The 26,294-nt window shown below is 35.7% G+C and overlaps 1 protein-coding gene across 1 annotated transcript in view; it reads right to left on the minus strand.

The window, feature by feature from the left end:
- The window catches only part of LOC134651693 (uncharacterized), a 47,108-nt gene extending 22,318 nt beyond the window's left edge, over window positions 1–24,790 (minus strand). The window contains exons 1-2 of the mRNA XM_063506796.1: window positions 24,641–24,790; window positions 16,167–16,372 (exon numbers count right to left, since the gene is read on the minus strand). Coding sequence (XP_063362866.1) covers window positions 16,167–16,372; window positions 24,641–24,698 — 264 coding nt within the window. The 5' untranslated portion in view covers window positions 24,699–24,790. The remainder of the gene's footprint in view (window positions 1–16,166; window positions 16,373–24,640) is intronic.
- Window positions 24,791–26,294: the final 1,504 nt, after the last annotated feature.

The raw sequence follows: 26,294 nt of genomic DNA on the forward strand, positions 1-26,294 counted from the left end.
AATATATTTAGTAACTTTATTTTTTAATTTAATTGCAGTGAGACGCCTCATTCGGTTCTCGTATGTTTTTTTTTTCTCGTAATGTGTTAATCATACAGGATTGTGACTCTTGGAGACCCTATACATCTCTAAGGATAATTTGATAAACTATGTTATTTTTTAGTTCTGACACTTAGAGACATTTACACCTCTAAATAAGTTTAGATTTTTTTTCCATGTATCTGTTTTGTTTTTATTTTAATATTATTATTATAGTTTTTTTATGTAATTCGACATTAAGAGACCTTATACATCTCTATGTAATTGTATTACGTTAGTTTGATTTGGTAGTTGTAGTTGTATTTAATAATTGTTGATGTATAATTATTATTATTTTGCTTTTATGTAAATTCAATGTTGACGTGTAAAAGTGCCCTTGTGGCCTATTTGCTGAATAAATGTTGAAGTTGAAGTTGAAGTTGAAGTCTACACTGTGTTTTCTAAGTGCCGTCACGTTATGCAGGGACAATATCGTTGCATAACAGGAGCTTGGAAAGCGTGTCTGTGTTTGGTTTTGTGGGGACAATATCGTCATAAAACTGAACTTAGATAGCGGTGTTTAAGGGAATTTCACTTCTGTGTTTAGTTAGTTTGATTTTGTGAGTAGTTTGGTTCGTAAAATTGAACCTAGTTATTTTAGTGTTTTACTATGGGGTCTTTTGCTATATAGTTTAAAACCAGATCATTGTTTGGACTGACTGTTTGTCCGACTGGACCGCTCACCCCTTGCGGTGTTAAATGTGAGCTGTCTAGGAGTCTTTTTGCTCCAAGATGAGGGTTATCTTGGCACCTTCTCTTTACCAACATAGAAGGTGAAAAACGTCTCCCTCCTTAGCTCTCCAATGTCCAGCTGTTAGATGAATAATGGGGATGTCACGTGCGCATCATCCGGAGTAATCTGGGCCCATTTGAAATCTACAGTATTTGGAGGCTTCGTATATTAAATATATTTATTTATACCACTTATATACATAATAGGGCCCTGTCTTACCCATGTTGCCACCCTGCCTTTGTGCAACCCGCCATGGGGGGAGACAAGTCCACGAGCTGTTAGGTTGCATTCTCGGAATCGCTCGCCGAACTCTTACAGCTTCTTAGTAGGGATACACTTGCGTATATTCCAAAGTACCAGGTCGATGGTAAGTACGAACTGTGCTTTGGTTATACTAGAGTAGGGACAAGGGTAGGTTTAGGGTAAATTCACACACTAATTATTCGGAATTTAGGGTTCGTTTTAGTCTTGGTCTGTAAAACTGATGTATTTTTCTTCTTAAGGGACTTCAGCTACGGTCTCGCTATACTAAAATTGTGCGTAAACAGGTATAGGGTTTGAATTGCTTAGATCTTCCAATATTTAAATTATTTGGGGAAAATAATTAACGTAAAATCTTATCTCTATTTTTATTTATGAAGTTCTGGTTTTCTGGTGTAAAGACGAGGTACTGAGTATTACAATCATGTTTCTAAGGTATTTACACAATTAAATCTTAAATATCAAGTTGGGATTAGGAACACAGTCTATTCGGAGATAGAAAATCGACGACTAGCTGTTTTAGGGAACCTTTGGCAGGCAAGAGTAATCCAAAGGATGATTTGAGTGAAATAATGCTCATCTTGATATTTCAGTCTCATAAAATATAGTATATTTTTTAACAAATAAACTAGTACTTCGTTTATACTTCTAAAAGACTAGAAATATAGTTTATATTTTAGTTCTGGGGAATGGAAATGGGATTCGCATCCCTAGTTTTTGAAATAAAAAAGAATAGTAATTTTGATGACTGATGGATACTTTGACACTTCTCTCCATAGCCATCTAGGTACGCATAGGTTCCGAAGTGTTGGTCATAGCCCGTCTGGCTAAAGAGTAGGGTAGGAGTTCCAATTGACCTTGCTGATTGGACTAGGAGCCCCCAATCCTGCATCGAGCGTATGGGTAGCATATTTCGTATAGAAGCTGTTAGTTAATAATATTAACTTGAAATGCTAGGTGTAAATGGGCTTACCCCAGGAGTGCTACTCATATGTTATCCCGGAGGCTTAATAGATTGTAGCAGGCTTTTACCAACCCCATTTTTAAACTCATTTTATCAAATATATTTCTTTTATATTGGTATTATCATATATGCTGCATTTACCTAAATAATATCATTTGAAGTAAAATATAACGCCATTGGCATTACATTAATAAAATCTATTGACTTTAGGTACTAAATTCTAGTATTTTAATAAATTTTTCTAGTAAGTTATTCGTTAACATCATAATAAACGTGCTTCCAATTTCATAATATATTTATCCTAAAGTCCAGGTAATTGTAAATTAAATCAGAGTCCAAAATATAGCTGATATTCATTAAAGAACTTAGGGTACCGCGGTTCACTTCGAGGGGTCCTAACGCTAGACTAGACGATCATGACTAAATCACATGGCCATATTCTAAGGGTAAATCTAAAGAGGGTGTTTATATTATGGTAAGTAAGTAAGTAGGTAGTGGGAGGTTACAGGTTTTTAATAGATATTGTGATTCAAGAGGAAGGTTTATGTATAATTTGTTAACCCGTGCGAAGCCGGGCGGGTCGCTAGTAATATATAAAGAACTATCAACCACACAGTTCGTGTGTGAGAGCCTGCTCTACAAGTACCATATCTTATCTTATCTTGTACCTTTAAACGAGCAATTCTTGTTTATTTATTTATTTATATACATATTTCGGGGATCTCGGAAACGGCTCTAACGATTTCGATGAAATTTGGTATATGGGGGTTTTCGGGGGCAATTCGATCTAGCTAGGTCTTATCTCTGGGAAAACGCTCATTTTTTAGTTTTTATATGTTTTCCGAGCAAAGCTCGGTCTCCCAGATATTAAATATTAAGCGAGCGAGCTGCGTTTTGTGACCATAAGCGAGTTACGACTGTTACGAGTATATTATTTATTCCGTGAACCGAACAACAACATTATCATGATGAAGGGATACTAACTAACCTAACCCTGTTAGCATTAAGTAATACTATTAGCTAGACGAAATGTACTGCTCGATATAATAATATTTGTCTTGCCCTACACTCGGCGATTAATATAACATTAATTATCAAGTTCTTATTTAATGATTCAATTTAGTTAAACAACTTAGAGGAAAGTCCTTAAATGTGGACTAGGCTTGCAATACAGAAATAACTAAAAAAAACTACTTTGCTGGCTATGGATGAGGTCTTGGTGGCTCAGATGGCAGAGCGCTGGAGTTCAGAGTCCAGAGGCCGTGAGTTCAAGTCTCACGTTCAGTTTTAAATGTATTCTAAGCTTAATAGCATCGGTCACAGATGTTTCTGCTTGTTAAAAATTAAATTGTCAAAAAACAGTTTAGCAAAACTTATTTGACTTACAGTTTTCTTCTTTATAGCCTGATGTTTCTTTAGAAACAGAAATATTTTATTAATCGTTTTGTTTCTTGATTAAATAGTTTCAGTGCCTACACGTGAAAATAAACAGTCAATATTAATAAACAGATAACAAACGATTAATAACGTTTCCTTTTCTTACTCAAAATATTTGTTTTGTCTCAATTTGTACTTCTAAGTATATTGGCCCAGTCAACATCGGATACTCGTACAATCGATAGTATTTAAATTTATAAACACATTTTGGGCTCAATCACGAGACTTCAAACATAGGACTTTCCGGGTATAAATACGTAAATAACACAACTCACATTTGTACTTGTGGTGGCCAGTTGTATTCAAAGGTAATATATCATTCAATGTGTGATTCTCGCAGGACTTATAAAAGTCATTAACAGTCTGATTTACAAGGGCTATTAACCAGGAAACCGGGAAATATACAACGAACGCTATACTTTATTTCCGACATAACGGCTCAGCCACGACATCGCGCGGGGGCTGCAGCGGCAACGACAAGCGACAAGCGATCATATTATCTGATTTTTCCAACAACCTACTGGTGTATTTTAATTTTATTTATCTACACACATATCATTAGTGCTCTATAATGCGTTCAGAAACCGTAGGAAATGACCAGCTTTATTACAACCAATTTTACTATGAGACCTTATAATATGTGGTACTTAGTAGGAAAATCTGTACTGTAATGTTATAACGTTATACATTTTTTGTATCGTTATGAGTTTAAATTTGGAACAGCAGTCAAAACTCAAGTGGATCTCTATTCTAGTATCTATAGATATTAAATCAGTTTTATCGATACGAAACGTCAATTTAGTATGTTTTTTAATATAAACTGCACGATATTTGATTACGAGTGACATGAGACTTATTCTTTTTAGCGATGTGACCAGTCCACTTTTTTTCAATTCGAATCATTCGAATTGATTCGGCCGCTGATTCGAATTCAAAATCGAGTTGACTCGACTCGACGATTCGCGTGGTTCGCGACAAGGTCACAGGCACAGGCGCGGAGCGAGTTGAGACGGCGAGTTACGCGGCAGTTGTTGTAAAAAGAACCTTAAGGCACGGAATTAAGGTTTATTTTTGAATGGCCATACTAGCAGTGAACTCGAGTTGGGATACTTGGGATGGCGAATCAAGCGGCAGTTGTTGTAAAAAGAACCTTCGCGTCACGGAATTAAGGTTTATTTTTGAATGGTCATAGTACCAACTCGAGTTGAGACGGCGAATCGAGCGGCAGTTGTGGTAAAAAGAGCCTTCGGGCTACGGTATTAAGGTTTATTTTTGAATGGCCTTAGTAACAGTGTGATAGCGTTGACTCGGCTCGGCGAGTTGGCGAATTGGCGATTCATTCGCCGAGTTAGCTAGTGGTCGAGTTGATTCGAATTGCCAATAGTCTTGATTCGAATTAACTCATCTGTAGGCTGATTCGAATTATTCGAATCAGATAACTCGACTCGCCCATCGCTAATTCTTTTGTCTAGGAATTAAAAAAAAACTATGGATGCAGACATGCGTGAAAATTTTTTTCATTCACCGCCATTTGATGTACAGTTTATCTTTTAATTAGTTTTAAGTATGTGTTTAGATAAAGTAGTGTATGTAACTGTTAGGTACATAATTAGGCAACCACTCGTAAAACACTCGTGTGATCCTATTAAGAAACTCACTAACGTTCGTTTCTTAAACCCACACTCTTATTTTAATGCCTCATTATGTAGCAGTCATATAAACTACTATTATAGGATTTGAAATTGATCTGGATTATATCTGTCAGTGTTAAAGTGACGATTTGTTGAAGAAATGTCATTTTTGACACTGACACATTCATATCTAATCCGGACCGAATTCATATCCTTATATCCTATAATTAAAATTAGATTGATTGATTTGATCTGATAAATTACAAAATACTATAGACATAATACACTTGCCGTCACTCGATAATCTGTGGAAAACGGTGACTTGATATTTTTGAAATACGAGCAATAGAAATTGTGAATCTAGTGGACATCTCGTTCAATTCTATTAGTAGAACTTAAATGCTTAGTAGTGAAGATATATTGAATAGTAGTGGTCTTTAAACAAAATAAGTACTTAAGATGAACACCTTACGTCCGACTCAACATCGTCTCGTTGTAGTCTTTTGAACAACCCGGCGGACTTCTGTAAACTGACGGTACTGTAGGTAGGTATACTTATCTGACCATCACACAACACTCCGAACGCCCGATGGCCAAACATTCAATATTTTCTGGTGTAATCGACTGTATTTGCAAATTTGTTCCTTTTATTTCAATCAATTTGTAAAAATTGCGCAGGCCTTTTTTTATGATGCAATTATACTGGGTCGTCCGTCACATGAAAACAATGTGCCTATAGTATATATACGAGTAGCTCGGCAGCCTTAGGTACCTACTGCCGTATTCGAACTTCAAGATATTCACAAGAGACGACACGTACTAGATCCATTCTAGATACGTTATAGTTTAGATTTCAACTAGTTCTCTTTTGCAGCGCAATTCGGGCAACCAATGTCACTTTTACGATAGATCATGTTAGATATCTATTAGATGTGAATTAGATCTCTAAGTAATATCTTGTGGAAATCGTTCAAGAGTATCTCCAGAATCGCGGACATGTCAAATTTGACCGGTTAGATCTTAAACATATCGTTATCGTATCTTGGCGATGTCTAAAAGATATCTATTAGATGTATATTACAAAATCCGATTCGGACCCCTATTTTGATTCGGCAACCGCATTAGGTGAGCGATCCAATGTCATTGCACCCTTGTTTATGTGCAAGTCAGCTTGTTAACTGGGTTAATCAACTTTTTCTTGTCACACGTTACGGTCTCCTGAATCACTCTTAAAATTATAGGTTTTTCGTATTTAAATGAACCAAACTTGCATTTTATGGGAGTTATAAGACCTTTCCATAATGGGACATCTACTGAGCATGTTAGTAGAACATGGTAGGTACAGCAGTTCTTCTAACAATTTATGCTACTATTGTCTCCTCGCTGATGGGACAGAATAACAACAAGAAATAGTTGATTGACCCAACTATAAGTACCTATTCAAAACGCGACCGAGAAAGGCATTGTCTACTTTCATTTGAACTATACTTGGTCAACCAGATCTTGACAGTAGAAAAAGGCGGCAAATTTGAAAAATGTAGGCGCGAAGGGATGTCGTCCCATAGAAAATTTGAATTTCGCGCCTTTTTTTACTGACAGGATTTGGTTAACCAGCTATATTTAATTATTATATTATTATGAATAATTTCCCGTTAAATATTAAATTTCAAGACAGCCAGTATTTAAGTTATCCAGTGCGAAAGACTAATTTATCCATAAACGCGTTAATGGCCTGAATTAGCTATGAAATATTTATTCCTATTTGTACAAATGGGATAAAACATAATTTAACTAAATCAGGCCCGTAAAGTTTTATGAATAAGTGGGTTATAGGTATTTTACAATTCATGTAATGTAAAGTAGGTCCAAATGTTGTGAGTTTTCCTAACATAGCCAGCGGATAGCTATTAGTCTATTAATGCGGTTCATAAATCAAAATCCGCCAAGCTGTCTCAAGTTACGCTTCTAAACATAGCAACCATATTTCATTGGTGTGAACTAGGTAAAGTTAGTTTGGGCACTAACCTAGTCTCTTTCCAATTCAGTACACTTGCTGCGGTGTTTCTCTTACTTTTTAATTTTCTTGTTCTATTTTAACAGTGTAGTCGTTTTTCTTCAACACATTACCATAATCTGTTAATGTTTCTGACGAAACTGCATATTTTATGGCGGTTTCGATTCGCATGACGTGTCTACAAATTTATTACAATTTGACATTTTCCAAAATAACTTACAATTAGCATGCGGTAATGCGGTAATGCGGTAAAAAGATCCGGTTTTCTACCGCACCTACATAAATTCTTTTTGGAATATTTAATATTGTCTTTTTTGTGAATAAATTCACTAATATCCACGAATTTAAGAAGCCGGAAGATTCCTTATCGGGACGACTGCGCCTTTGTACCTACATTTCTTAAGAACCAATGTGTTCAAAATGTTCAAATATATCTTTTCTACAAGAACTACTGCTAATAGGGTTGTTGACACATGTTGAAATTGATAAGAAAATCTAGTTAAATAGACAGAAAATGAGAAATTTATCACAATACATTGGAAACTTAAAAAATATATGGAAATAATAAAAAAAATCAAGACCTTGAAAGTAAAAAAAAAATTGTTGAACTTCCAAATAGGAATAACATATATGTAATGGTACCAGTCGATTATTTTCTATAAGTACATCGAAACGGCTTCTAAAGTTACATGGTTACGTCACGATGTATTGCCATTTTGTTCGAAGAGTTTCGTCAGTAAAGTGCTGTTGCCAGACTTTGACCATAGTTTATTGTGACTTTTGTATTGCTTTTAAGACAATCCTATACAGACAATTGATCCTCAAAACAAACCTGATCGCCTGATAATATTTATAAAAACCGGCCAAGTGCGAGTCGGACTCGCGCACGGAGAGTTCCGCACCATCAACAAAAAATAGAGCAAAAAAAATCATATTTGTGGTATGGGAGCCCCCTTAAATATTTATTTTATTTTATTTTTAGTATTTGTTGTTATAGCGGCAACAGAGATACATCATTTGTGAAAATTTCAACTGTCTAGCTATCGCGGTTCATGAGATACAGCCTGGTGACAGACGGACGGACGGACGGACAGCGAAGTCTTAGTAATAGGGTCCCGTTTTTTACCCTTTGGGTACGGAACCCTAAAAATTATCAAATTCCGTATTGTGTTTACTACCATATTTGGTTTTCCTTCATAAAGGTATACGTGACTTAACGTAATTTTTGGTAAGGGTTATGAGGATATGAATATTGCAAGATAACTCAGTTCACTCTCGCTCCCTCAGTCTGCTCCCATATTTCGTGTCCTACGGGACACGAGATATGTCAAAAGTTACGACTTTTGACATAATTATTGTTAGAAAAAGGGACAAGGGACCTCTTGTTTATTAATTTATGAAATTTTAGCTTTTTGTGATTATTAAAATAACTATTTCTTATTGTTTCAGAAACAGTGCATCGCAAACATATTGTTTATAGTGAATACGTGGCTTCGTTTTTAGGGTTCCGTAGGCAAATGGCAAAAAACGGAACCCTTATGGATTCGTCATGTCTGTCTGTCTGTCTGTCTGTCGGTCCGTCCGTATGTCACAGCCACTTTTTTCCGAAACTATAAGAACTATACTGTTGAAACTTGGTAAGTAGATGTATTCTGTGAACCGCATTAAGATTTTTACACAAAAATAGAAAAAAAAACAATAAATTTTGGGGGTTCCCCATACTTAGAACTGAAACTCAAACATTTTTTTTTCATCAAACCCATACGTGTGGGGTATCTATGGATAGGTCTTCAAAAATGATATTGAGGTTTCTAATATCATTTTTTTCTAAACTGAATAGTTTGCGCGAGAGACACCTCCAAAGTGGTAAAATATGTGTCCCCCCCCCCTGTAACTTCTAAAATAAGAGAATGATAAAACTAAAAAAAATATATGATGTACATTACCATGCAAACTTCCACCGAAAATTGGTTTGAACGAGATCTAGTAAGTAGTTTTTAGGGTTCCGTACCCAAAGGGTAAAAACGGGACTCTATTACTAAGACTCCGCTGTCCGTCCGTCCGTCCGTCTGTCACCAGGCTGTATCTCACGAACCGTGATAGCTAGTGTAAGGGTAAAAACACCAGAGCACCATTTATAACAATATTTATTAGGGAATCACAATAATAATCAGAGTTTTGGACTTAGGTAATACGCGACGCCGTCTAGGCGCAAAAACCGATCTCTAGATGACAGACGTCATAATGCTGCTCAATTCCCGGTTCTCGTAGTGATGTCAAGACCGCTGTTTGACGATGCCGCCTTTTAGCTCGGCCATCGCCTGACCCGACCAGCGCCCCGCAGGTCACTGTCATCAGTGCAGCCACTGAAGTCTGCCACAGCCAACGCAGTCGCAGCAAGCTGGGTCTTCACCAGGTGGATGTAGCCTCCACCAGTTCAATATTCTGCGAATTGAACAAGCACCTTTTACGCTCAGCCGATATACAAGCCTTGGTCCTTTTGAATAATTCGACTCGAGTTCCGTTGAAACGGTCTATTTCGTTATTGTCAACTTACACCAAGATATTTAGTTCTATTTCAGTCGAATTGGAGTAAGGGCTTAAGCCGACTGAACCAAATGTAAGAAAGCATGACCAGGCTAGGTACCAAATAATCCGTGGTATGAGAGGTGTTAGGATATGCAAGTCTGCTCAGCACTTGCTTGAAATACACAAAAGGCTTAATTCACGTGCATATGACACCAAGAGGATATAAATACCAATTAATTAATTATGCAAAATAATAAAATATTGCGATGAGCGTGACATCTAGCGGCAGGTAGATAAACCACCCCCTTTTTTTGTAACACCATCTAACATTAATTATTTTCTTGTGAATAACGTCATATAACTTTGAAGGATTTATTAGATTTTGATAAATTTCTAGCATGTATACCCATGCAGCTAACCCAAACCTTCCATTGAGCGGTGCGTTCATACTTACCGCTTAACTTAACAATGACTATTTGTGTCGTTTTAAAAGCAAAGACTTGGAACAAACTCACAATTGGCTTCTCCGTTGTAGGATGTAAGACTCCCTCGCATGCACGCACAAAAATGCGTACAACTCGTGAGAGGCTAACATGGGACACGTCTCATGCATGTGCGGAGCTGCCTAGGCTAGGACACCACTGCCCTTGTAGGCGCAACGACCGTAGAAGTCGGCCCTTCACGATAAGGTTGTCACGGAGCCCGGTGCACGCACTCGCTCCAACTGGGTATTTCGAACAGGCACTCCCTCCAACTCTACTGGATCCGGTACTTCGCCAGCGATCCCTAGAAGGTATAAGTGCAAGCAACCCTTTCAAGGTAACCTTGAGATCATCAGTCTTAAGGTCATTAAAATATCCTTTTGTAAACAAGGTCTCAAGCCAACCTCTCAAGGTCAACAACAAATAGTACGATACGATATAGATAAAACATTCATCGGTAGTAGAAATAATGGTCCTCTTAAGGATAATATCATATCACATGCAATGGTCCGCCTCTTAAAGCCTGCACTGCAGATACCAGGAACATACTAGCCTGTTAAAGATAGTCTTGTATCACATGCAATGGTCCGCCTCTTAAGGCCTGCACTGCAGATATACCAGTAACAAAATTAGCCTATTAAGGATAATCTAAGCTCACATGCAACGGTCCGCCTTTTAAGGCCTGCATTGCAGCAAATACCAGTAACAACCATCCTCTTAAGGATAGTCTTATATCACATGCAATGGTCCACCTCTTAAGGCCTACACTGCAAATACCAGTAACAACCATCCTCTTAAGGAAAGTCTTATATCACATGCAATGGTCCGCCTCTTAAGGCCTACACTGCAAACACCAGTAACAACCATCCTCTTAAAGATAGTCTTATATGACATGCAATGGTCCGCCTCTTAAAGCCTACACTGCAAATACCAGTAAACAACCATCCTCTTAAGGAATGCAATGGTCCGCCTCTTAAAGCCTACACTGCAAATACCAGTAAACAACCATCCTCTTAAGGATAGTCTTATATCACATGCAATGGTCCGCTTCTTAAAGCCTACACTGCAAATACCAGTAAACAACCATCCTTTTAAGGATAGTCTTATATCACATGCAATGGTCCGCCTCTTAAAGCCTACACTGCAAATACCAGTAACAACCATCCTCTTAAGGAAAGTCTTATATCACATGCAATGGTCCGCCTCTTAAGGCCTACACTGCAAATACCTGTAACAACCATCCTCTGAAGGATAGTCTTATATCACATGCAATGGTCCGCTTCTTAAAGCCTACACTGCAAATATCAGCAACAACCACCCTCTCAAGGATAGTGACAAGCAACAGGCCGCTCCTTAAAGCCTCTGTTGCGATTACCGGCGCCAGGAAGTAGCCTATTAAGGATAGCATCCCTTGCCAAGACTAAAGTAACAGCCCTTCTTAAAGAGCACATAATAATTAAAGCTCTATAGCAGACATTGAAGAGAGTAAGTAATATAAATAAAATAATCACTCAGTTCTCAATCCGAGTGTCTAATAAAATTAATCAAGCACAATGTGTTTATTTTAGTCGGCAAACCCGTTAACAAAACACATAAGTATGACAACAGTAACCCAGTTCTAAATCTGGGATAAAACAAAATCACAACTCGATTCCAAACTCGAGAGTAAGTAATATAAATAAAATAATCACTCAGTTCTCAATCCGAGTGTCTAATAAAATTAATCAAGCACAACGTGTTTATTTTAGTCGCCAAACCTGTTAACAAAACACATAAGTATGACAACAGTAACCCAGTTCTAAATCTGGGATAAACAAAATCACAACTCGATTCCAAACTCGAGAGTAAGTAATATAAATAAAATAATCACTCAGTTCTCAATCCGAGTGTCTAATAAAATTAATCAAGCACAATGTGTTTATTTTAGTCGGCAAACCTGTTAACAAAACACATAAGTATGACAACAGTAACCCAGTTCTAAATCTGGGATAAAACAAAATCACAACTCGATTCCAAACTCGAGAGTAAGTAATATAAATAGAATAATCACTCAGTCTAATAAAATTATATCTCAGTTCCTAATCTGAGAATATACTCGTAGTCAGTTCTTAATCTGAAAACGGTACCTGAAATAACAGCATTTTCCCTTAACATGGAAAATATAAAATAATAAGCAGTTGCTACTATGCAACCAATTGTAAATGATCATGTGGAACTTGGCTTGCCTCTTCCGTGCCCCTAAATAAAGGCAACACTCTTACCACCATTGAACTATAGTAGAGCCTGAACAGAAGTTCATGTTATTGAGGTTCCACTTTTACCCAGGTTCGCCTTATCGAGGTTTCACAAATTGTATTTTTCAACCATCATGAAGTGTATATTGATAATGACCAATCAGTCAAATCATGGCACATATGCTTAAACCATAAAGCTTCCAATCCCAAGACACACATGGTTTGTGCATTTTATGTGTAGATAACTCAACACATCATCATCCAGGTTAACTTATACCTGCACAAAACTAAATAATTTTGTTAAATGCCATGCAAGCACACATTGTAAGATAAATGAGTTCATAACATAATAAACCACAATTTATGCATTTTTCAAAACAATGAAATACATACTTAGTGAACCCACAAAATTTGTGAAACATATTATTATTTATAACTTCTGATTTATGAAACCCAGAAGTAATAAAAGTGTACTGTTTATTAATGCAAACGGTACCATAACACACTACAAGTTCAGACGAAAACCGTCAATAACTTCAAACAGTAGCTCATGACATGATATTCTTCGGTCAATGTTCATTAGCAGTGAATGGGTTAAAATAGTTATTTGGAAAGCTTTAACCAAGCTATTTACCTTCGTTTAATATTCACCCATAAAACACTTATCGGACTGGAACGTTTAGAGTCCAGTCGCACTTGTATGTAAAAGACATGTATCATGTAGACCGTCAATATCCATATTGACTCCTGAAAGTATTTACCTCGCTTACCATTAGCAACAACCTGCTTTACCAGTATCATACTCAGCTCAGTAAATATCTTGTTAAATATGTCCATCTCTTTGACAAGATTTTAACCTTGGAAATTCATCAAACTTCATCAGTAATAAAGTTTTGTTATAATGAAATGCATCTGAAACATACTGTTAGAACACAAATGATTATCATTGTCAATAACTCAAACACTTGACAATGTCATGCCAATAAAACTTTCATTAGTTTGGTAAGTCTGTTTAAATATATGTCTTTGGTTCATTTTATAACATGACATTTTGTGAAAAATATTTGCAATGCAAACTTAAACCAACATCCCAATGAACAAAACAACAACCACAACATACTATAAGCTGTATGCAATTAATTTGTATAAACATTCATAAGATTTTTCATACATAGAACCAATCAATAATATGTACAGACAGAAATTTTCTCAACATCTCAAATGATTTACTGCCTTATTTATCAGTATGTCTGCAGCTTAGTGTTAATTGCAAAGATGCAGGAGGTTATATGTGAAATGAACTGGCTTTTAAAATATTCAGTCCGAGGAGGCTCCGGAAACATGGAGCGACTACTTGTGTCACAGACAATACTAACCAGCTACAAATAACTGTCACCTTTCACTTGTTCACAAAGCGCACTTTACTAACCACACACAGTCAATGTAACACATACTGACCGTTAGTATACATGTACAACATGAACAAACATTTTATTTCTAAATAAATACCTCATTTTCCATGACTTCGGAGAATAGCCACTTATCAACATATTTTCTCCATATATGAATTATGAGCACTAGGACATAATATACCTGGCATCCATAACCAATTAACTTTGAAATATTACCCATGTCCATTAGGGTTCATTATAGAGGCCCGACCCGATAGCCACTCTAGTGTCTTCAATGACGGTATGGTCGTTCAATTCAAGAATCATTGCTGTCAAATATCTGGAAATTACACAAACCAAAAACACACCAACAAAGCATTATGTCAGTTGCAATAAGCATGTGTAATATCATACACACACACATATGAAACAACAAGTAATTTCTCCTTATTGTTGTTGTAACCAATATTCCAGTGTTTTTGAAAACTTGTAATCTATTTTAATTTGACTGAAAGGATAAAGTAATAAATAGCACTCATTGTTAATCATGAAAGCATAATACCACCATTCATATAGCATCAATCAAGGCTAAATTTACATTACCAAACTTGTTTTATAATATGCTTTTTACTTGAATGTAAATTTCACCACAACACAAACTTTAGAAAATGTTCATAGCATTTTGTTAATATGTGATGTAGACATACTTAATCACATTATGTTATGTATCTGAAAGCACATGGATTACAAAAATAACACAACATATAAGTGAGGCAGTGAATATTTACCACTATGGCCCCGGAGCATTGTTAGGTGTTGGATGAACACAGACTTCTTACCTGAGTTAACTTTTACCTGAGTTACTCTGTAATCCCAAGGATTTATTTTATTCATACCAATATCAAAATTCAGTTGTACCTAATGGTATCTGTCAGCTTATGTCTTGTGATCTTCTGCTGTGAATATTGTAATACATACATGCCAGCAGCTTTATTACACTGACAATATGTTTTATTTTTGACAGTCATGATCATTGATGTACATAAACTGAAATAGGTATCTGAAATCAAACACAAAACACACAAAACACACGGCAAAGGTACAATACGCCAGCCAATAGCCGGCACAGGTTAGTTTTGTAGGCTATTCTTGTAGGTATGATTTTGACACCAATCTTGGACTTTGTATATTTAAGTCCCTAACTGATGAGTGGTGTTGGTGCATTTACTCATTACAATCAGATTAACGATCAGAACAATGAAACAAGGAAGGACTACGCGCGGTAAATTTCGTAATGTCAATTTCGACAAATTATATCGTAGTAGGCGGGAATCCACTATCGCACTTCTGAAGCTGTAAGGGTAAAAACACCAGAGCACCATTTATAACAATATTTATTAGGGAATCACAATAATAATCAGAGTTTTGGACTTAGGTAATACGCGACGCCGTCTAGGCGCAAAAACCGATCTCTAGATGACAGACGTCATAATGCTGCTCAATTCCCGGTTCTCGTAGTGATGTCAAGACCGCTGTTTGACGATGCCGCCTTTTACTAGACAGTTGAAATTTTCACAGATGATGTATTTCTGTTGCCGCTCTAACAACAAATACTAAAAACAGAATAAAATAAAGATTTAAGTGGGGCTCCCATACAACAAACGTGGCGGGGTCAGTACTTGGATGGGCGACCGTTTTTTTGCTTTAATTGCTCTATTTTTTGTTGATGGTGCGGAACCCTCCGTGCGCGAGTCCGACTCGCACTTGGCGGCTTTTTTTAATAAGAAAGAACTCTACAGAAGTAATTAAGCGTGCAGTTTTTATCAGGCTCTTTAATTGTTAATAATAATGGAATTATCTAATGTTAGCCCGGTCAATACTAATAATTTACTTCATAATTTGTCCGCAAAAAGTGTCCGATTTGAAACCACAAGTTTGCTTCTGCGAAGTTCTTTCTAATGCTAAAAAAAACGAAGTATAGGTAAACTGCCCAACGATTGGAGTTTGACCACTGAGGCTTTAGATTCGGAGTCATTGATTGGAGAGAGGCGACACATTATACTTACTTTTACCTATTTACATGAGATTATACTGACTAAAATACAAGACTCGTTAGCTAATAGTTATTTACGATACATGTGCGAAAAATAGGAATATCGCAACTAAAGTGTGGCGAATTTTAAAACACGAACGAAGGGAATGTTTTAAATCGATACGAGGTACGAATTACATTTACCTATTCGCACGTGTATCGTACAAAGTTTTAATATGTCCATATAATATGGTCCTTTAAATTTTCGACGTATAAGATGTGTATAGTTACGTAATGTGCTTATTATAGCACCTGGTGTCGTAATGTAGCACCAGATGTACTGTAAGACTATAAAATACATTTTACTCCAGCAAACTAACCTCAACTTCAATCCCAGGAATTCTAAAAACTTTCAAAGGCGGCGCATCGCGCGGCTGGTACCGGCAGAACTCGCGATCCCCACGGTACCACTTCACCGAGTACAGCACTTCATGTTCTAGGTCGTATAGACACTGCATCCGTACTTTGGAGCCCCTCTCCGCGGCGTCCGGCACGATCACGTGAACGTTGCGTAGGCATAAGGATCCTGTAAACAAAGCCGTTATTTGTTTGTCAATACGTAGGCACCGAAGAATTTCTAGAAATAATAATCAGATAATTTAATCAACTTCGTTGCATACATTCACTAAGTTTAAAAGCCATAAAAATTGTTACCTACCATTTAATTTAAAGCTTTTTCCTTATTTAGTTAGGATTAAATGAAAGGGATCAAGCATATATTCTTTGTTGTCTTACGTATACCTAACCTTATAAATAGATAATGAGGTCAATATGTATGTATGTAGTTACTAGCCTTTAGTTCAAGGATATTTTTATTTATAAGTTTTATACACAGTTTCCTTGATAACTATCTAAAGTAAAATAAAGAAACAACGTATATGTCTATGGCTCGTAAGTTTTTGAAGGATGAAATGGGAACATTATTACGGTAGGCTTAATTGTGTTTAAACTTTATAAATGCCAAGGGCGTCAGGTCAGGAGAAGGACAAGTGGAGGTATTTTGAATTAGCCAAGTTCGATGAATACTTTGCCTGAAGATTAATTAGCTTCTTATTCCCCGAACGACACCAGTAGCTGCGCGTGATTGTCAAAAACTTTCCGTGCCGACTTGGAACCCAGCAATAATGTGCTCTCCGTCTAATAAATAATAGCTCTGTATTTTCTTGTCAAAATGTTAGAAGTTTTGCCGGGTGTTTGTCCTAATTAAAACTTTACGTTAACAATTATATAGCAGCATAGTTAACGATAATTTTTGTGTAAAGGTTCCGTCACACAGGCGCGTTATCTGGTGAGGGTTTTAAATGTTTTCTACTCCCGTGCTTTTATTTAAATATTTTGAATATATTGGTAATCATGAAATACAAGCCTTTTTTATTGCCTTATCCGTTGTATGACCTGACACAAAGTTTTGGATGTGTCACAAATTTGTGATAATCTAATCTAATCTATCTAATTTATCTATCTAATACCTTTAAGCGAGCAATTCTTGTATATTTATTTATTTATTTATATGTATATATATTTCGGGGATCTCGGGAACGGCTCTAACGATTTCGATGAAATTTGCTATATGGGGGGTTTCGAGGGCGAAAAATCGAACTAACTAGGTTTTATCTCTGGGAAAACGCGCATTTTCGAGTTTTTATATGTTTTCCTAGCAAAGCTCGATCTCCCAGATATTTTTCTATTAACTGGTGTATATAGTTGGTAAAACCAATTTGTCAGTAAATAGGAACAAAAAAACTATGCTCATCCTTTTCTTTTGGGTGCTAGTACTAGTGTAAGACAAAGATAGTATATTTCTCTCTGTCTATGTTTGAAATGATGCAGTCATTTGACACACTATATTATGATATAGTATGACATATATCAAATTAAAAACATATTTCACTCCGCAATTGCATACTCGTAAGCTTGGAGGATACAACTAAACGGAGTAGCCATTAACAGGCTTTCCCCTCTGTCGAAAATAGGCGGCCAACGGTCATACACAATGTATGGACTGACGTTTATCTGACATGGCTATTTTTACGTTACGCATACATTTGACGTTCCCCTCCCCCGCAAAAATCGGCAGACTGTTTTGTACAGAAAATTACAGACATGGCGTCTCCGTTTGATTATATCCTCCAAGCTCGTAAGTGACAAGACGAATAACAAGGCGCCTCTCGGTAGTGTGCGAAAAAAAAAAATCTGAAAGTCACGGAAAAGGTTAGCAAAATATGATTTATAAAAGGAATGATAATACGATTAACTTTAAATTATCATTTGCCTACATAATTAAATAACTCTGGCCAGCAAAAACTCGCGTACAATTGATCAAAACAATGTTAAGCTGGGGCTTAATGCTTTAAACTTTGCTCATTATAACGTACGAGTTGGTTGAAAGCCGATCCTTTTAAAAAAGTCGTCGAGAACTCCTTGAGAATTTCGTATCTGCGTGTGTATTACCACAATGTAATTAGGAGTATGAGAGCTTATTTATCTGAAATGTCTAGAGATAATAAACTCTGGATTTTGTATACTCAAATTATCTCAAATGTACCTACACTGTACTGGTTAGCGTAGGTTGTACGTTGAACGTACTGGTGCGGCGAAATTATAATATGTTACCAATTTAAGAGAGAGGCAGAAAACTAGTAAAGCTTTTTGATCATAAATTGCATAAATAGAGATCCTAGACACGTTACGATGAAGGTATGTCCACAAGAAGCCCACATTTGTCCTTTTAGCTATTAACGTAACATATTACATTAGTTTATATGAATAAAAGCCGACCCTCTTCGGTTTGCTACATCTCTGAAATTTCCGTAGGTATTAAGTATGTAGATTTTTCATGCAGGCATCCTACGTTTGAATATATTTTGATGAGAACAATAATGTTTTTTGGACATACCCATGCTAACTAAAGAATTGAATAAACTTTCTATAAAATATGGATGGTGTTTATGCTTATGAAAGATTTATACGCAACACAAAAACTAGGGGTAAAATGAGAGGATACTAGTTGGCCAATCGATGGATCGGTTTAGTATCTGATATTATAAAAACACAGCATAAGTCGTAGATTTTTACGGCACTAGAAACGCATAATGTTTGGAAAATGGGTACCTAAATTGTAATTTATTTTTATTTTATTTTATCGTAATAGGTATGCTCAAACTGAGCTGACCTGACGACGCAGTCGAACGATAGGTAACTAAAAGAACTTCACCAAACATATACACGTCGAGTTTAGGCTCATTGAATAGGTCTCTAGAAGAATTACAGTTAAGGGTGCGTCACATATTTTTTTTACTTCTCTTCATTCTGATCAACCGCAATACCTCAAACATCGCGCGATCGTGTCAGAAAAGTCTAATCCACCTGAAGGGGTCTCGACCTATACATCTGGATGTTAAAACTACTCAATAATGTATTTACATTTATGTGAATAAATAAACAGATTTGATATTTTTTTGCCAAACAAATCTGACATAAATTCATAAATGTAATTTTACCGGAAATTCCTTGATATATTTGATGGAATTAAATTAAAGCTTGGATAAATATTGCTTTTTGAGCCGGCCTTATCGTTCTTCCAAGAATAATATTTCGGGATGTAGTATGAATTCAATATACGCGATATAATCCGTTTCAATAGTTTTATTTTATGAATAATATTTCGCTCAAGGACTTTTGCAGACAACACTAACATAAGCTGACCTGAACTTTAATTAGTTCTTCCTTTATACGCTATGATAAGAAATTTTAAATGTCAGTATATTGTGCCACTTCTGTAAATAATTCTTCTTGCACCATTTCATGCCATTTCATGCCCGAAGGAACATATAAAAAAAAATATCTTTATTTCAGAAAATTAAAAATTCCATACAATATTGTTAGTAATGATTTCATGTCAAAAGTACAAATAGAAATAAACAAATGTCCTAAAATAAAAATAAAAATATTAAAATACGGCGATAACTTATCAATTAATAACTTTGACCCAAGTGCACAGGATGGAACTATCTGGTCTGTCAGCGATTACCTTCAGTATCCTGTTGTCGCTGCGCCGGATGCGGTTATGCATATATACATTACATACATTGTTGTGTATACTCACATGTACAGATATGCCGTGCACACATATGCAATTAATTAGACACTCAAACGACTTTCGTACTATGTACCTATGTATTAGTACTTACTTGACGTGGTTAAAATCTTTCGGGTTCCTCACGGGCACCGTCACGGTGCCCGCGAGGAACCCGAAAGATTTTAAACACTCATTCCTGAGATCATAGCGATGGCTAAGAGCCTGCTAAATCTATTTTTGAAACACTGATTTAAGTCCCGTTGTACAATTTAATAATCTCTTTTTGAAAATTATAGAGAATTTTGTACCTACTCGTATCAAACAAAATAAATTCATTTCAAAAAATTTAGCAGGTTTACTCCACTCTTAACCAGCGATAAGGTGGATAATAAATGTTAGATAAACTTCTTGGTCGAATCATGGTTTTTAATTTTTTCCATGCATAATAAATATACTTGGTCAACCAGATCTTGACAGTAGAAAAAGGCGGCAAATTTGAAAAATGTAGGCGCGAAGGGATATCGTCCTATAGAAAATTTGAATTTCGCGCCTTCTTTTACTGACATGATTTGGTTGACCATCTATAAGTAATATTGCTTCTACAGTATATAATACCTGCCTTAGGACGAACTGGCAACTTTTGTTATTGCTCTATTTGTATCTATTTTTATTTTTACAATACACAAGAGCAATGGTTATGATTTTTTTCATTTGCGCATAGATTATTCAAAGCACGGACTTTAGCCTCGTCTTCGAAATAAAAACCGGTACCTTAAAGCAAAATGTTGGTTTCATTGTGAACGAATAAGAAATTATGCCGTCTCTCTCGCACAACACGATTATCGACTATTAGCTGAATCGTCCATTGTTAACATACAAATAAATCTTGATTTACTCAATAAATAGAGATTTTTTTTTTTTCTGAAAAATCTTTTTAAGTTTTTGTACATAGACTTAACATATTGTATTTTGGCTTAAAATACTGGATTTAAGAATAAATTAATATGTATAATGAAAATAGTTTTGTATTTCTAAACAAAAAAATCATGAATAATGAAATTCGTCATTAAGGGCTTGGTCCGCTTGGACCTTGGACCGAAGCAACCGTTGAAGATGCCAAGACTCGGAACCGGTTTTTTCTTCATACAAAAAATACCGATATTATTACGTTATTTTTCGTTCTTTGGCTTATTATTTCATGTTTAATGGGACAATCTGATAATACGAAGTTGTTACCTAAGTATATACATGTCTACGTAAAGACCATAAAAATAATTAAAAATATTGGACTATTTTGGGTTTTACAAAAAAACCGGTTCCGAGCCCTGGAAGGGAAGATGCAACCCGGATATTCCAAGATTGTAATAATTTTGAATAATTTAAAATTTTGCGATGAAAGTATTGTTAAATTTCATTCCTAACTTTCAATAGTCCACTAGAACTGGCTGTTGTTTGTTTGTTCGTGTTGTTTAAGTAGGATAGTACAGTAACTTACGTAAAAAAGTTACTCATGTCACTAATAAAGTAAAAAAATAATAATTAGGAAGGGTGCATTACATTTTTTATAAATACTTTTTATATATATTATAGTTTGATATATCGTTATTTCGAATAACGTAATGAATGGCATACTACCGTAATAGCTAATTAACTACACGGGCTTTTTCTAAAATAAATATCGAAAACCCGATTCTTTCAAATCTGGACATTCTTGGGCTCATTCTACTCAGAATCGACAGCACTCTCCATCCTACCATGTCCAAAAAGATGTCCCAAAATGTCCATTCCATTACGTCACGTTTTTAGTATGAGAAAATTGTTAACTTGTATGTAACGTGACGTAGTGGAATGTACAAATTCATACAAAATTTTGGGACAATTTTTTTTATCATCAGGATTGAATATGCTAGTGATTCTGAGTTGAAAGAACCCAAAAACACCAGGATCTGTGAGAATCGGGTTTTCAATATTTATTTTAGAAAACGCCTCACATAATGTTATTATTAGTATAATGGTCATAAGGCTTATTTACACTTCGTCTAATATACATTGCCATAATTATTACATACTCTAAAGCATATTATTTGTTATAACAAGTGATATCGCATAATTATTTGTGTGGCATAATAGTTGCAGGACATAAATGGGTTAGGTTAAGTTGGAACTGCGACTCCGCACAAACGAATAAATACCTAGTAAAAGGAGGGTTAGGTTAGGTTAGAACTTTGACCCTCCGTAGAATGAAATACCTAGCAAAAAAGTGGTTTAGATTAGGTTTGAACTGCTGCCCCCGCAGAATCGAAAACCATGAAAAAATTGGTTAGGTTAGGTTAGAACTGCGACCCCCCCCCCCTAGAATAAAATATGTAGCAAAAGAAGTAATATGTAAATTTTTATGTTATTATTAAATGAAATATGACAAAAAAATACTATATATGTATTTATACTTGATAAAATTGTATAAAGTATTACGTTATACAAAAATATAATATAACAAATGTCATTATAGCACATGTGTATATATTATTTAAAAATTATAATACAATAGGCATTATATCAATGACAGTTTAGATGAAATCACAATATAACAAAGGAAATGTGTAATAAAAATTACATTATAACATATAATAATATATCAAATGGCGTTATAACAAATGTATGATAGTTTTTATAATTATATTAAGCATTACACACCCAATTAGGAAATATCAACGTGTGACAAAAAATGTATAAGTCCTAAAGATAAGGCTAAGTTTTTATTTTATGAAGTGAATACTATATTTTTTTTTAAAAACCGGCCAAGTGCGAGTCGGACTTGCGTTCCAAGGTACATTAAGTCCGACTGACGCTTGACTGCACATTTCTAATAGGTTATCATCTATAGGTAAAGAACTATTTTGTGTATTTTTTTTTTAATTTTAGTCCCAGTAGTTTAGTTTTTTGGCTATTTTCGTAAATATTATTAAAAATATATAAAAAAAAACAACGGGTTGCACTCCGGGAGTGCCGACAGAAGTGAAAACTCAATGACTAGTCTAAAATGTCTGCAGCACTATGTATAATTGACCCATCCTCCTTTCTATTGAAAAACTTTAGTTCCGAAATTGCTGGTCGCTGGTTGCTGGTGAGCTTGTTTAAAATTTTAAATTCAAATTTGTAGCGGTAATTGTTTAAAATTCGAGTAGAAATTGTAAAGTTACCTTGCAGACCTCGCATCTAAATATATTTGATCATGATATTTTGAGTTTTATTCACCAGTACTCTAGTAGTTCACTTTTATTAGCGATTTCATCAAGATGTAGCTTTATTGAATTATGTCATTGAGTTTTTCTTTATTGATTTAAATGCCATCTAAACAAGTGGCCATCTAAACCTTACGGTCACGTGATCGCCTTACGCTGTTTCGAGGTTATCATTTTTTCCCCACCTCAAAAAGTGCCCAGCGCCGCTAAAGAAGTTTTCACTTCAAAAATTGCAATTCTCAAAATGAGCTCTTGCATTTGATATACAGGCTGCTTCCTGTAACAGGAGCAATAAATTAAACTAAAGGCTGTACTCCTCAAACAGACCAACAATTGTTCAGCAACTTTTAAAAATTATGAATCCTTTAGACTTCCTCTTTTTCATACAAAATAAATATTGCCTTCAATGTACGCTGACATCAATGTGTTTGACGTTGCTTGTCACGCTTTAAACATAACAAAATTTGCAATACATTGCGTCTTAGAATAAACTTAAAAGTGTAATAAAAATCAAAACATGAGTTATTTTCGAAAGTTGCTGAACAAATGTTGGTCAGTTTGAGGAGTATAGCCTACAGTTTAATTTATTGCTCCTGTTACAGGAAGCACTCTGTATAACACGATATACATAGTTTGAAAAACTTTATTTTTTAACTTTCTCCTTTACCCCCCAAAAGTGCCCCCCATAAATAAAATTCATTTGTTTACATTACATATTCATCTTTGGGTCACTAATGTACATATTTCTGTCACAGTAGTTTCCAAGAAAATAGGCTGTAACAGACGGACAGACAGACACACGAGTGATCCTATAAGGGTTTCGTTTTTTTCCTTTTGGGGTACGGAACCCTAAAAATACCTTATGGGCCGAACCGGGCGAAGCGCTGGTGGCCTAGCGGTAAGAGCGTGCGACTTGCAATCCGGAGGTCGCGGGTTCGAACCCCGGCTCGTACCAATGAGTTTTTCGGAACTTATGTACGAAATATCATTTGATATTTACCAGTCGCTTTTCGGTGAAGGAAAACATCGTGAGGAAACCGGACTAATCCCAATACGGGCCTAGTTTACCCTCTGGGTTGGAAGGTCAGATGGCAGTCGCTTTCGTAAAAACTAGTGCCCACGCCAATTACTGGGATTAGTTGCCAAGCGGACCCCAGGCTCCTATGAGCCGTGGCAAAATGCCGGGACAACGCGAGGAAGATGATGATGGGCCGAACCGGGCGAATAAAAAAAATCAAAAATATAAGGCTCAATAAATATTTTCCACGACAGTTAATTTGAATATCGGGTCGGTTTACCCAATTCGTTTTTTCCAATAAACATATATTATCTTCTTATTAAAAGGACGCAAGTGCCGGAAACATACGACCTTTTGCTGGCTTTTTTATATTATATGAAAGTATGGAACCCTACTTATGCTTAGGTCGACACGCAATAGGCTGGTTTTATTAGTCATGTATAAAAACAATCTTACCTTGAACAGTTAATGTATAGAGAAGTATCCATAAAACTTTCTTAAATTTACAAATCATTTCCTAACAATAAACTGAACACTGACGCACTTAACACGAAATCTCTATTTACAACGATACCCGCTGGATGTACACTGAAATAATAATAATAATAATAATAGATATGCGAAAGTCAAACTTTTCGTAGCACAAAATACGCACAGAGTTCGTAGCGATGTGGACGTAGACGCGTCCGTCCGTAGCGCGCCTACGAGCCGACTGCGCGGAGCGCCCGCCAGGGTAAGAAGGACCTTTCTCCCGTCAGGATTAAAATGAAATGTTCCGCTTTTCCCTATTTGTCTTGCTCAGCCAGGGATTATACCTTATTTTCACGGGAAAATATATAACATAGTCCGTAACAATAGGCTCTACAAATATAAATGTACGTTGAAAGATATTCGAAGGTTTTCATAGCGTTTCCAGCAATAAATGTAACGTATATTTTTATATACGACTATAAAGTGTGATAATTCGTTGATAAGTGTTGTTGTTAGAATGACACAACATTTAACAGACGTTTGCTAAGTACGTATTATGTATATTCTACTAAAGCCCCATTTAGGCGGATCAAGAACTTGCATGCGATTTTCTTTACAATAGACTCTGTAGTAGTAAAATATATTATGTTTCGAATATTGCATGCAAGCTCTTAATCCGTCTAAATGGGCTTAAATTAGCTTTTATAAAGTATGCATGTCAATAAAAAAAACTTCAGCGAAAACTGATACTTTCACGAAAACAAACTGTTTCCGGAAGGTTTTAAGTTAGAACTGCGACTGCCAACAATACCTACGATATTTTGATACTTTTATTTAACTTTTGTTGGGATGACGCGCCATACAACATACAAAAAGGGCTTTGGGGGAATTTGCCTTTTTCGTTTCAGGGTGATCCAATCCTAACAAAAAAATGTACGCGTGATCAAAAAGTGTCATTAAAATAAAAGTGATTGCATATATAGGGTGGATTTTATTTTTGGGTCAGTGAGGGCAGCTATCAGATCCCGTGCTGCTACGAGAAAACGGTCTTAGAAAACCATCCCTCGATTTCAAATTAATGAAGATTGGCTTTTACAGATTTTGGAAAAAACATACAGGGTGCGAGAAAAATATCATTTTTGACAAACTTTTTTTATGATGCCAATCGATCCCATTCCTATTGAGGCTCAAAAGCTTGTATGCAACTAAAAAAAAATTCCGGCTAGAAAAGCCACAAATCGAGGAAAACTTTTATTTAACTATTTTTGTATGCCAATCGATTCCATTCCTATCCAGTATCAATAGTTCCTTTGGGATCAACTTACGGTAATGTACTAAAAAGCCACAAATTAAAGAAAACTTTTTCCATACATTTACTATGGAGAAAAAGTGAAATTTAATTCACAGTTTTCTATCTGGCCAATCAGTCCTGTTACATTTAAGAACCATAATACTATATGAAGACATTGCTGTAGGACTGATGGGCGAGGTAGAAAATTGTGAATAAAATTTCACATTTTCTCCATAGTAAATGTATGGAGAACATTTTTATTAATTTGTGGCTTTTTAGTATATTACCGTAAGGAAACAATTGATACTGGATAGGAATGGAATCGATTGGCATACAAAAATAGCATGT

This window comes from Cydia amplana, chromosome 1 (assembly GCF_948474715.1).
Source record: "Cydia amplana chromosome 1, ilCydAmpl1.1, whole genome shotgun sequence".
In the NCBI taxonomy this organism is placed as follows: domain Eukaryota; kingdom Metazoa; phylum Arthropoda; class Insecta; order Lepidoptera; family Tortricidae; genus Cydia; species Cydia amplana.